Source organism: Wolffia australiana, chromosome 16 (assembly GCF_029677425.1).
Source record: "Wolffia australiana isolate 7733 chromosome 16, ASM2967742v1".
In the NCBI taxonomy this organism is placed as follows: domain Eukaryota; kingdom Viridiplantae; phylum Streptophyta; class Magnoliopsida; order Alismatales; family Araceae; genus Wolffia; species Wolffia australiana.
In genome coordinates this window covers 10,439,295-10,453,073 of record NC_135850.1, presented here as the reverse complement: position 1 = coordinate 10,453,073, position 13,779 = coordinate 10,439,295, and the positions used below count along the sequence as shown (strand labels likewise).

General features: G+C 42.9%; 1 protein-coding gene across 1 annotated transcript; it reads right to left on the bottom strand.

Annotated features, from left to right (window-relative positions):
* Positions 1 to 5,949: 5,949 nt before the first annotated feature.
* LOC144713511 (CBL-interacting protein kinase 16-like) lies at positions 5,950 to 7,871 on the bottom strand. The gene has a single exon (XM_078588105.1). It carries the CDS (start codon positions 7,159 to 7,161, stop codon positions 5,950 to 5,952), a length of 1,212 nt encoding a protein of 403 aa, XP_078444231.1. The 5' UTR covers positions 7,162 to 7,871.
* Positions 7,872 to 13,779: the final 5,908 nt, after the last annotated feature.

The following is a 13,779-nucleotide window of genomic DNA, read 5'->3' as shown; positions in this document are numbered from 1 at the left end:
CATACCTGGTGCCCATAACGTGCTACGGAGCCTCCACCGTTCCGGGGGACCAAGCTGGGCATAGCTAGTGGCATAAGAGCCTACTTGACGCCAATGACTTCATGCTGCATTGGAGTAACGTAATAGGTGGTTATGCACATTCCACCACTTCTCGGTTCATATCCAATACTGATCGTGAAACACAATGAGCAGCAGGATGTTAAGGTCTAGACTTTGAATGGAAACTTTATATTTGCTTGTTCATGGTCATCATGGAAAAGAAGGTTCTGTTAAGAAAGAGATTATTCCCTAAATCTTGTCTAGTACCACCAACAAATACTAAAAATGCATCTCCTTCTACACCTTGCAACGGCTCTTAAACTCGCACCTTGCATACAAGTGAAGAACTATTGGCAGTAATTGAGAGCTCACTGAGCAATGATTAATGAAGTAAGTTATTGCCCTCGATTTTTATAGAGAAAAGGACCATGGGCGCCCCAAAACAAAGACATCCTAATCAGAATCTCCTTTAGTGCAAGAGATTTCCAGCTTGGCCTCCGGACTCTATGTTGAAAAACAAAGTGGTAGCTGAAGTGAATCTTAAGCTTAGTTGCTTTTTGCTTATTATTCTTTACCAATGGGTTGCTTGGCACCAAGCAACCCATTAGCAGTAGATTATAAATAAGAGTAGTCTATTATCTTGGAAGTGGTGGTCTAAGAATCATGCTATCCTCTTTGTCTTGATTGAAATAAGCTAATTAATAAAGTGTATATGTTAGGCGTGAAGTGCCGTCGACCTCTGAAAAAGAAAGTGAGAAAATAAACTGCACATCCCAAATTAAAAAAAAAGTAATGAATGTGAATAAATCATATGATTGATTGAATGAAGTGGCTGGTGTGGCGATAAAAATAAGCATTGTTCCTACTTCATTAACCACTCTTGTAATGCAAGCACCCTTCACTAAATAATTATGGGCCACAAGCGCCTTTGGAGATGGTGAAAACCTTCTTTCAGAACCTCCCTTCCTATAAATGAAAAAAGTTCTCTCTATAGGGCTTGGCGAATAACACTTGATTTTGCAGCAGTCAAGGTCTTTCTTGTATAAGCAGTCAAAATCTCCCTCCACTTCTTTTTTATCTTGAACATAAATTAACTTGCACTCCTACCTACAGTCGTGCCTAAGTAGCTGCTGTTCTAACCAAATGGGAGCAGAGTTTGCTCTCCTTAAAGGGGGGGGGGGGATGGAAAGGCAACAATTTAGAATATAATGCAAGGCGTGTGTGGAAGCTAAGAGGCAGGCAGACAGACACTTGCGACTGTGAACAATACACTTTATTTATTACCACCTGACTGGTGTAGTGGTGCTTCAACCAAGAAGGTAATGTTATTCAAAGTCGTGACTTCAAGAGTAGAGGTTATCTTGAAGATAACTTATCTTGAAGAGAAATTATCTGAAAGGGTGAGTTTACGAGATTGTTATGAAGTGATGTAAACATATCCTTGGAATGCCGATTCCATGGAAGGTACAAAGTAATGAACCACAACAAAGGAGAAAGGACAGAAATCCCCTACAATCATTGCTCCAACAAAACTATGCCAGAATAATAGGGATTCTTTCATTCTTTCTTTTTACTTTTAAAATTTTGCTTCTTTTACTTTATAATGTTTATTTGGCTTATTTAAATTTGTAATGTTTCATCATTTCTTTTATGTAAAAAATAACATAACCTTTGCTCCTAAGGGCCATCGTTTCTTCTCTTTCCTCCCACTTGTAAACTCACACCTTAGTTCTTTATTAGCTCGGTTGCTTCAGAACTTTCAGACTTCATACCAGGCATCACCTTCAGTGATTAGCATCATCTTCATTCATTCCTGCTGAACCAAACATTGGTTCAACATTATTTGAGTTATAAGTTCAGATAGAGCTAGGAAACTGAACCAAGCTCAGTTTCATGTGCCAGCTGCTATGGTAAGGAAAGCCTCAGTGTTTGGCTTGAATTTTCTCATCTTTTCCTCCTGGTAAATATTCCAGTGGGTATCCTAAATGTAGCAAAAGTTTTATCATTTTTCATCCACTACCCACAAATTACACCATTGGAGTGGTGGCCAAAGGTTCTAATCTTTTCTAAATAATTTCTTTCTCTAAAAAATCCCAAATAAATATTTATTAATTATTATAACCTATTAACAATAATAGATATCATTTATGTAAAATAATTCTCACTTATTTTTCTTTATTTCAGTGATTTTATTGTCTTGAAAATAGTAAAAAATCCACAAATATGTAAAATCCCCTCAAAAAATATTCTAAGATTCTATAAATAGGAAAATACCTTGAAATTTTTTTACCCATACCAGTATTTTACAGGTCCCTACCCTTCTTCTCCCTTCTCCATTGAGGCCCTCTCCATTCCTGATGTTTTTTGGGATGACATAATGATGACAATATAGCAATAACAGGGCCATTATGATTACTTTCATAGTCTTGCAGTACATTTTCTCTCTCTAGGCATTTCATATGTCTCTAGTTTATACACCTAAATTTTCATTACAAACTCATCCATTTAGTTTTCCAAATTTTCATACCATTTCTTCTCCATTCAAATCTTGTTCAAAGCTTTAGTGCATTTTTATGTCCCTGTCCCTTTCTTTTATCTAACACTTAGCCAAATTTTGGCCATGCCTGGGTTTCTGGTGATCCCTTTGACCTGGTATCCCCTGACCCGAAACCTACTGCTCCGGGTCTTTGCACCCCAACCCTAACCACCACCGTTGACAGCTGTAAACATATTTATCATGTTTTGGCATTTAGAAATAGAAAATATCGTATTTAGTAATTATGCTTGTTTTAGATTTCAAGAAAAAATTAAGAAAAATATTATTTGTCATATCTAATTATTTTTTGTTTTAATTTAATTTTAGAAAATTTTATAAAATCCACAATTATATACTTTATCCTTTCTCATATTAAATAAATTTGGGATAAGTTATATAGAATATGTTTAATCATTTTATTACATTTATTCTCAAATATAAATTCAATAAAATCCCTAAAGGAATCTAAAAATAATATTTTGAATTTTGAAATTATTTTTCTTTCATTGAACTATTGCCTCTCTGTGAATCAAACTCTTACCGGTAAATGTTATTATGTAGACTGTTAAATGAAAGAAATATTATAAGTATTATTGTTTAAGTATAAAGTAAAACAAAAATATAAACCACCTTGAATTTGGAGTTACCAGTAGGATCTCTTGATATCATGGTTTTATTTTAGACAAATAAGAGCCATTGATATATTTATCTATCCTCCGCTTAAGCATCAGCTGCATTAGTATCCGGAATCTGATTGGTCTCCTTCTTTTCTCTACCAAACATTGATTTTCCACCACATTTCATGCAAACAAAATACAAGAGAGTAACTCATTATGGCACCTTGTAAATCACAAGACTCCATACAGATTTTCCTTCCCTTCATTTCACATGCATTATGCCATGTGTAACGGTTATAACTAATAGGAAAGACTTTTATTTTTCTGATTTCAGAGCCATAAAGGTATCCTGTTTACTCCACTTAAACCACACCATGTTCTCACTTCAGATTTTTAAAAAATTCAGTCTTCCAACATTTATTGCACAAAAATGGAATGGATTTTTTATATGGGGAATGCATACACCCACAAAAGTTCCATATATTTAAAAAAAAACTGACATTTTTTTCATCCATCGATTAATGCACACGGTAAAACTGCATTTAATGGTAAAGAAACATGTTTTTTCATCGTGCCATCTGCCCTTCTACTTAAAGTAAGAAATTTGATTCAATCCTCATGTAATTATGGATCATAAATTGTGATATTGTAATGATTCTTTCAATGATTGACTGCACCAATCATATTTCAAAATTGGCCAAACATAAGGTCCACATGCCAATTGGTCATTGAAACTTGTCAATGTATATTAAATGCATTCATTTGATCAAAGAATAAAATTTTGACTTCTAAAATTATTTTTCAATAAACCGTTCATCAGAAAATTCTAGAAAACCAAGAAAAAAATTCAGGAAAATTGTAAAAAATCAGACTAGAGAGGGATTCAAAGAGATAAAAGAGAGAGAGCCATGAAGAGACACAAAGGGAGAGGGGGTGAGGGACTTAGGAGAGATATAGAGAGAGGGTAATAGAGATTAGAGAGAGGGAATGAGAGAGAGAATAGGGATGGTATAGAGAGAGAGAGAGAGAGAGAGAGAGAGACAGTGAGACAGACAAAGAGAGGGAGAGAGCGAGACAAACAAACAGAGAGACAAGGAGAGAGAGAGACAGACAGACATAGAGAAAGACATACACAAGAGAGAGAGAGAGAAAGAGACCAAGACAGACATACATAGAGGGAACGAGAGAGAGAGAGAGAGAGAGAGAGAGAGAGAGCGAAACAGACAGACAGAGAGACACACACACACACATAGAGAGAGACATACATACATAGAGAGAGAGAGGTAGACAGTTCAGACAGCCAAGGATAGGCATACAAACATAGAGATAGTGACACCGAGAGAGTGAGATAGGCAGAGACATACAGACATGGAGAAAGAAAGAGAGAGAGTGAGATAGACAGACAGATAGAGATGTACAGACATAGGGACAGATGGAACGAGATAGACAGGCAGACAGAGGCATACAAACATAGAAAAAGAAAGAGAAAGAGTGACACACTGATAGAGACATACAGACATAGAGAGAGTGAGATAGACAAACTGATAGATATATACAGACATAGAGAAAGAAGGAAAGTGAGATAGACAGAGAAAAAGATCTACAAACATAGAGATAGCAAGAGAGAGAGAGAGAGAGATAGACAGGCAGACATACAAACAGAGACATACAGACACAGAGAGAGGGAGAGAGTGAGATAGACAGACAGAGACATACATACATAGACAAAGAAAGAGAATGAGATAGACAGGCATAGAGACATACAAACATAGAGAGAGCAAGAGAGAGTGTGAGATAGATAGACAGACAGAGACATACATAGAGAAAGAAAGAGAAAGTGAGCTAGAGAGATAGAGAGAGGCATACAGACATAGAGAGAGCAAGAGAGAAAGGGGAACAGACAGACATAGAGAGACAAACAGACATATAGAGAGCAAGAGAGAGAGCAGAACAGATAGACATAGAGAGAGCAAGAGAGAGAGCGAGATAGATAGACACATAGAGACATACAGACATAAAAAAGTAAGAGAGAGTGAGATAGACAGGCATAGAGGGAGCTAGACAGACAGAGAAACATACATACAGACATAAAGAGAGCAAGAGAGAGAACGAGACAGATAGACATAAAAATATAGAGAGAGAGAGACAGACAGACAGACAAACGCAGAGAGACAGACAGACAGAACAGACAGATATATAGAGAGAGACAGATAGACTAGCACATTGAGAGATAGAGAGAGAGAGAGACAGAGAAAGAGATAGACAGACATACAGACAGACCGAGAGACATACAGACAAAGAGAGAGAGACATACAGAGAGAGAGAGAGAGAGACAGACAGACAGACAGACCGAGAGACATACAGACAAAGAGAGAGAGACATAGAGAAAGAGAGACAGACAGGCAAACACAGAGAGAGAGACAGAGACAGAGAGAGAGAGAGCAGATAGAGACAGAGAGATAGAGAACAGAGAGAGACAGAGACAAAGAGAGGGCAGATAGAGAGAGACACAGAGAGCAGAGAGAGAGAGACAAAGAGATAGAGAGCAGAAAGAGAGAGAAGGAAATCAACTGGAAACTTAACCAACACGCTTTCCACGATTCTTCACATCCCGACATTTTTTCCACTGATATTTGTCCTGACAAATTCTAAACTCACAAACACTGAACCAGTCCGAAAATAAATTTTCCCAAAACTTCACCGCGAAAATGTACACTTGACGAGAACAAGAATGTAAGAATCTAAGAATCGAAGAATCTACCCGGCGGCGGCGGCGCAGACGAGATCATCACAGAGCTCGGCGAACTCCGCCAGATCGCCGGCGGACTGGCGGAGCTCCGCCACGGCGAGCAGCGGCGCCGCCACAAACACCTCCGCCGTAACCGCCAGCCCCCCCTCCCCCCCCTCCAACCTTATCCTCCCGCCGCCTCTCTTAACCGCCAGCTCCCGCCGCCGCCCCGCCGCCTCCACCCTATCCAGCACCTCCGCCGCCGCCCGCCGCCACGTGTACACCCGCCGCCGCCGCCCCCCCTCCTCGAACAGCCCCGACAGGTCCAGCCCCGCCGCCGCCGCCGTTATAAGCTCGAACGCGTTCAAATCCGGAACGGGAGCCGGAACGGGAACGGGAACGGGGGGCGGCGGGGGGGCCTCGTCCTGGTCGGCGAGCCAGGGGTCGAGGGCGAGCTCCCGGGCCGTGATCCGAGCCGCGGGGTCCGGGACGAGGAGCCGGCGGACGAGCCGGGCCGCCCCGGGGGAGACCCACGGCGGGACCCGGAACTCGGCCTTGAAGACCTTCCTGTACATGTTCATGAGGTTCTCGTCTTGGAAGGGGAGGAAGCCGGCGAGGAGCGCGAAGAGGACGACCCCGCAGGACCAGAGGTCGGCGGCGGCGCCGTCGTAGCCCTTCGTGCGGAGCACCTCCGGCGCGACGTAGGCGGGGGTGCCGCAGCGCGTGTGGAGGAGCCCGTCGCGGCGGCGCTGCGCGGGGAGCGCCGCCAGGCCGAAGTCGGAGACTTTGAGGTCGCCGGCGGCGCTGAGGAGGAGGTTCTCGGGCTTGATGTCGCGGTGGGCGACGCCGCGGGAGTGGCAGAAGGCGACGGCGGAGAAGAGCTGGCGGAAGAAGCGGCGCGCGGCGGGCTCGGGGAGGCGGCCGGCGGCGAGGAGGGCGAAGAGCTCGCCGCCGGGGACGAACTCCATGACGAAGAAGATTTTGGACTTGGTGGCGAGGATTTCGCGCAAGTGAACGACGTGGGGGTGGCGGACGAGGCGCATGACGGAGGCTTCGCGGGCGATTTGAGCGGCCATGGGAGGGTCGCCGCCGACCAGAGCTTTGTCCAGGACTTTGATGGCGACGGCCTCCCCCGTGGAGAGCTCCCTCGCCAGGTACACCTTCGCGAACGAGCCTCTCCCCAGCAGCCTCCCCAGCTCGTACTTCCCCAGCACCACCACCTTCTCTCCCACCGCCGACATCGCTCTACAGAGCGAGATAGAGAGCGAGAGAGAGAGAGATTGAGAGCAAGAGATGGAGAGATTTATGGAGAGCAAGCCAGAGAGAGAGAGAGAGAGCAAGACAGAGAAAGAGATCGAGAGCAAGAGAGAGAGAGATAGAGAGAGCAAGACAGAGAAAGAGATCGAGAGCAAGAGAGTGAGAGAGAGAGCAAGACAGAGAAAGAGATCGAGAGCACGAGAGAGATAGAGAGAGCAAGACAGAGAAAGAGATCGAGAGCACGAGAGAGATAGAGAGAGCAAGACAGAGAAAGAGATCGAGAGCAAGAGATAGAGAGAGCAAGACAGAGAAAGAGATCGAGAGCACGAGAGAGAGAGAGCAAGACAGAGAAAGAGATCGAGAGCAAGAGAGAGAGAGAGAGAATTGATGTGAGAGAGTGGGAGAAGGAGCTGAGAGAGAGAGAGAGAGAAAATTGATGTGAGAGAGTGGGAGGAGCTTGGAGAGAGAGAGAGAGAGAGAATTGATGCGAGAGAGTTGGAGGAGCTTGGAGAGAGAGAGAGAGAGAGAGAATTGATGCGAGAGAGTGGGAAAAGGAGCTTGGAGAGAGAGAGAGAGCAAGACAGAGAAAGAAAGTGGGAGCAAGAGAGAAAGAGAGAGAATTGATGTGAGAGAGTAGGAGGAGCTTGGTTTACAATTGGGTGGTGGTGGGGGGGAGTTATTTGGGGAGGAAAACGTCGGGCGGGGCCGCTGGTTTACTCGGCGGTGTGGTTTTGCTCGGGGGAGGTGCGAGGAAGAAGACGAAGCTGTGAGGTTACCGCTCTGTGGACCAATCATTTGCCGACAGCTGTATGAAGTATCTAGTGGAAGAATCTTCGGTAATATTTGAGGAATGAGATATTTACAGCTGCTTGGGGCCCTTAAAATCCTTTTGAAAAATATTTCAGCGAAAAATGCGTCCAGTAGGATAAAAATTTGTTTGGTATTGACAGCTGGACCATTAGGATGTTAAAAGCTGTCTAGGAGGCCGAAATCGTACTAAGTTAAAATTTGAAAGGATAAATATTTGAGCAAAAATTGCGTCCAGTAGGACACCTGGACCAATAGGATGTTGAAAGCTGTCAAGAAGTCCTTATAATTAAAATTTGAAAGGATAAATATTTAAGCAAAAAATGCGTCCTATAGGATGAAAAATTGTTTGGTATTGAGAGCTGGACCAATAGGATATTGACAGCCCTCTAGAAGGGGAAGTCCTTTTAATTAAAATTTGAAAGGATAAAAGTTTAACAGTAGGATAAAAATTGGTTTGAATTTTATGTGGGTGTATTGAATTTGATTTGGGTCATGATCAAGGCCCCCACTATGGTCAATAGACAGATTCCCAGAGCAAAGATAATCCTGTGGGAAGCACTTACATTCTGGAACAAAGTGGGCCCCTGCAGGCGGAAATCAGTTGGGCTATTCACATCATGAAATGGAATATTCTGTGAGAAAGGCCCACTTATTCAAGGGGAGAGGCGCAGCATGCTGATTATCTGTGGGAAAGGGACGCAAACAAGGCTGATCTTTTTAGGGGACCCCCCATCACTAGAGACTTCCTCCTGAAACCCCACCCGCAATTGAAAAAAAATACTCAGAGAATATTAGTTTTTTCTTGTTTTCATTGAATTCTAGTCCATTATGGCGGCGTATTTTCGGCAGACTGCTGCCCACCTTTATAGACTTGGCCCAAAGGGGCCTTAAAAATTTTATGAGAGGAGTGGGGATTCAATTATATGTTTTTTAGTTTACCATTGATTTCTCACCATAAAGATAGGTAACAAAAGTTGGGGAGGATTTCTTTTCACCTCTATAGGTAAATTGGAAAGGCCTTGAACTGAACACAAAATGACCTGATAAAGTATCATGGTTTTGTTATGGTTAAATATCTGTTGATGTTAGGTGGGAGGCTTTTATGCATAAAACTGTATCATTTCTAATCTAATAGACTGGAATTTGATTTTGGGGTAAAAGATGTTTTAAGATTTCAATTTGAATGAATAAGTGACATTTTTTATGTTCTTATCAAATTTAAATAGAACTCATAAAAGACAAGACAAGACGTACCAGAATATTTGGTGAAAAGTTTACTCTAACCTTTGTAACATGAAAATTAACATATAAATATCATGCACATTAATATGTTCATAAAAAAAACTATAGCTTCATCATATCATAGTTTAAACTGATTAAAATATGCTTTAGTATCTGGATATTTTTTTCTAGATATTATGGTATCTTTAAAGATATTTTTGGCTCTGCATTCATTAAGAAATTTATTTTAAATGTTGGATTTTCTTGAATTACTCTCTAGTCTCTATCTCCCTCTCTCTATATTATTTCTACTCTCTCTCTCACTCCCTCTCTCTAATCTCTATCTCCCTCTCTCTCTATACTATCTCTACTCTCTCTCACTCCCTCTCTCTAATCTCTATCTCCCTCTCTCTCTATACTATCTCTACTCTCTCGCACTCCCTCTCTCTAATCTCTATCTCCCTCTCTCTCTATACTATCTATAGTCTCTCTCTCACTCCCTCTCTCTAATCTCTACCCCCCTCTCTCTATATACTATCTCTACTCTCTCTCACTCCCTCTCTCTCTATACTATCTCTACTCTCTCTCACTCCCTCTCTCTCAATACTATCTCTATTCTCTCTCTCACTCCCTCCCTCTCTCTCCCCTTCCCCTCCTCTCTCTCTGTCTTGCTATCTATACAATCGCAACTCTCTTTCACCCCCTCTCTCTAATCTCAATCTCCATCTCTCTCCCTCTCTTTCTACTCTCTCTCTATTGATGGAAATATATGTAGCCAGCAAGCCAATCGCACATTCCATCTCTCGTTCCATGTTCATTAATAGAACATATTCATTATAGTGTATGTGTGATGCTTATAATGAAGTCCATGAATACATAATCGGGCTTGATGAATTATGATGAGATAGTAATACGGAGATCACTAGTTTTTAAGTATGTGTTCTAAATAGTGTTATTCAAAGGATACTCGACAAGGTCATTGAAATATCTAGATAGAATAACACTATCTAGCCTCACTCATATGATGAATATGATCGTTTGCGTAGCCACTAGTGTGGAGACAGTAAGGATAGATAGTGGGTACTCTTTAGTGTAAAGAGTTCACTGAATTGATCGGTTAGAATCCTGAATGGTATTATACCAAACTGTCAATCACGTTAATTCACGTCATGGTTGTGCAAGTGTTCCTAAAACCCGAGACTCCAAAGATATATTGTGAACAGATAGTTGTACTTTGACTATGACCTACATGTCCCTAATCATGGGATTCTAAATAGTCTTAGTTAGGGTGCATCAAGAAGTTCACGAAGATTATTTGGCCACTAAAGTTATTAACCAAAATGATACATGAGCCTAGAGGGTCACGCACATATGATCATAGGGGCATTGGTGAATATATTTTACTTTATGGGGTTTTTTGAGAAAAACTTAAGTAAAATATAAATAGGGAAGGGCACTCCTTTATGATGGAAATATATGTGGCAGGAAAGCCAATCACACATTCCACATCTCATTCTATGTTCATTAATATAACATATCCATTATAGTGCAAGTGTGATGCTTATAATGAAGTCCATGAATACATGATTGGACTTAGTGAATTATGATGAGATTGTAATACGGAGATCACTAGTCTTTAAGCATGTGTTCTAAACATTCCTATTCGAAGGATACATGAGAAGGACATCAAATTCACTAAGTCGAAGGATACATGATGGGTGGCATAAGTCAGCATCAGACTAGATCGCTAACGTTGAAGGCGGATCAGATCCCCCATTCAGAAGGAATGCCCACAATGCAGGCGTTCTCGTCAATCACATGGGCTACTGGGTAATGCCCGACACTACGAGCATGAAGTTTTGTTGCGACCCCTGGAGAGTACCTCTTAGACCTCCACCTGACTGAAACTAGATCTCCCTCAGTGTACCAAACTGGCCTAGGACCTATATCGGCGGCAACTTTGTACTTTTCATTTTGTGATGCAATGCGTGCATGAATGTCATGATGCGAATCTCTAATATGTTGGGCGAATGCAAGACCATCCTCGGAGGTTCGAATATGGGGTTCTACTGGAATGAGATCTAGGGGCCTACGAGGTATTTGGCCATATAAGATCTCGAATGGAGTACATCCGATGGTGCGATTCACTGAAGAATTAAAAGCAAACTCGGGTCGCAAGATCACGTGATCCCAAGAGCTAAGGTTATTCCCCACTATGGAACCGAACAAATTCCCCAGGCTGCGATTCATAACTTTCGTTTGCCCATCCGTCTATGGATGGTAGGCCATGGAGGATTTGAGCTTGGTGCCCATCAAGACTCATAGGGTTTTCCAAAAGTAACTCATAAATCGTACATCACGATCGGGCATGATAAACTAGGGCACCCCGTGTAGGCAGACAATCTCGACGAAGAAGAGTCGTGCTACCTTGGACGCATCTGTTGTCTTTGAACATGTCACAAAGTGTGTCGTTTTAGTGAACCTGTCGACGATGAACATGATAGAGTCGTGCTGGTGATGATTCCTAGGTAAACCTAGGATGAAGTCGATGCTGACATCGTCCCAAGGGCGCATCGGCACTGGAAGGGGCGTATAGAGCCCGACATTTTGGTTGATCATCTTTGCCTTAGAGCAAGTCAAACATCAGGAGATGATCTTCCCGACATCCCTTTTCAAGGAGGGCTAGTAAAACCGAAACCCTAAACCCAGGATGGTCTTGTTGATGCCAAAATGTCCACTAAGACCACCTGCGTGAGTCTCCCATATGAGAAAATCACGTAATGACGTGCGGGATATACATAACCTCTTCCCATGGAAGAGGTACCCCTCTGAAAGGTAATAATCCTGAAATTTGGATTTCGGTCCATCTTGGAGGGCACTAGCTATTTTTCCAAAATTGGGGCAATCGGCATAGTCCTGTGGGAGCTGGTCAAACCCTTAGACTCGCGTCCTCATCACGTTGAGGACGAGTTGCCTCTAGCTAAGGGTATCTGCTACAGCATTATCTTTGCCTTTCTTGTGCCGGATGACAAATGTGTAGTCCTCTAAGTAAGCAATCCAGCGGGCGTGCAAATCGCTGACCTTCTTCTGGTCATGTAAGTGCCCACGGGCACTATGGTCCGAATAAAGTACAAACTCCTTCGTAAGGAGGTAATGTCGCCAGTGTCAAAGTGACTGGATGATGACATAGAATTCACGATCACAATTGTCATATCAACATCCCGTATTGTTCAGTTTTTCGCTGAAATACTCGATTGGGCATCCGTCCTAGCTAAGGACACCACTGATACCAATGTCGATGCATCACACGTGACTTCAAAGACCTTGTTGAAGTTGGACAATCGTAGTACTGGTGACTCGGTTATGAGGCCTTTAACCTCCTTGAAGGCCTTATCAGCAGCCTTCATCCATTCAAACTTCTCGAGCCAAATTAGGTCCGTGATGGCCGTAGTGGTGCCACTAAACCCTGAGACAAACCTTTGATAGAAGGTCACTAGACCCATGAAACTGCGAACGTCATGAACTTCCTTGGGCTTTGGCCAAGACGTGATAGCCTTGATTTTTTCTGGTTCGGCCGAGACTCTGTGAGCCGATAAAATGAATCCTAGGAAAGAGACCTCAGCCATAAAGAAGTTGCACTTCCTCAGGTGCGCATAGAGCTTCTCTCGCTGTAATTTTGTGCACACCTCTCACAAATGTTTTACGTGATCCGTAGGAGAGCTAGTGAAGATCAGGATGTCATCAAAGTAAACAATGATGAATCTACCGATGAACTAGTGTAAGACCTCATTCATCAATCACTAGAACGTGTTGGTGGCATTAAAAAGCCCAAATGGCATGACATTCCACTCAAACATGCCATCCTTGATCTTGAAGGTTGTCTTCCATTCATCCATGGGTCGGATGTGTATCTGATGTTACCCGCTGCGTAGATCAATCTTCAAAAAAATCGTCGCTCCTGCCATATGATTGAACAGGTCTCGTACATGAGGAATCGCAACACATATGCCAAGTTTCGTCCTTCTTCGGTGCTAGGAGTATGGGGACGGCACAAGGACAAAGGCTCTCTCATATGAGGCCTTTTGACAAGAGCTCCTTCATTTGCCGGTATTTCTCCTCGTACTTTACTAGGTCCATTCGGTAATGAGACAAGTTCGGGAGTGATGCACCGAGAATGAGGTCGATGGCATGTTGTATGCCTCGCATGGGTGGGAGCTCATTAGGAAGCTCTTTGGGAAATATGTCCCCAAAGTCAGCCATGACCTTGGTCAACTCAGGCGCAACAAGCTCACGAGGGGAATCCTTGGAGAGAATATCCCGGGTGATAGTGTAGCACACGGGAGAAGCCTCTTTCTCTTTATCGACCTCTCGGATGAATATGCACCCATTAGTGACTAACGGGGCCCTTGGCATGGGTGCTGGTGTTGAGTCAACCGGGGCCACGTAGTCAGCATTCAGGTCGATGGGTACCATAATAGTCATCGTCCAACATAGATAAATTAACATGGGTTTGCTCGTCCTGCTAGCTGGACATCATGGCCGATGAGCCAAGGTCAGCCCCGTATAATACT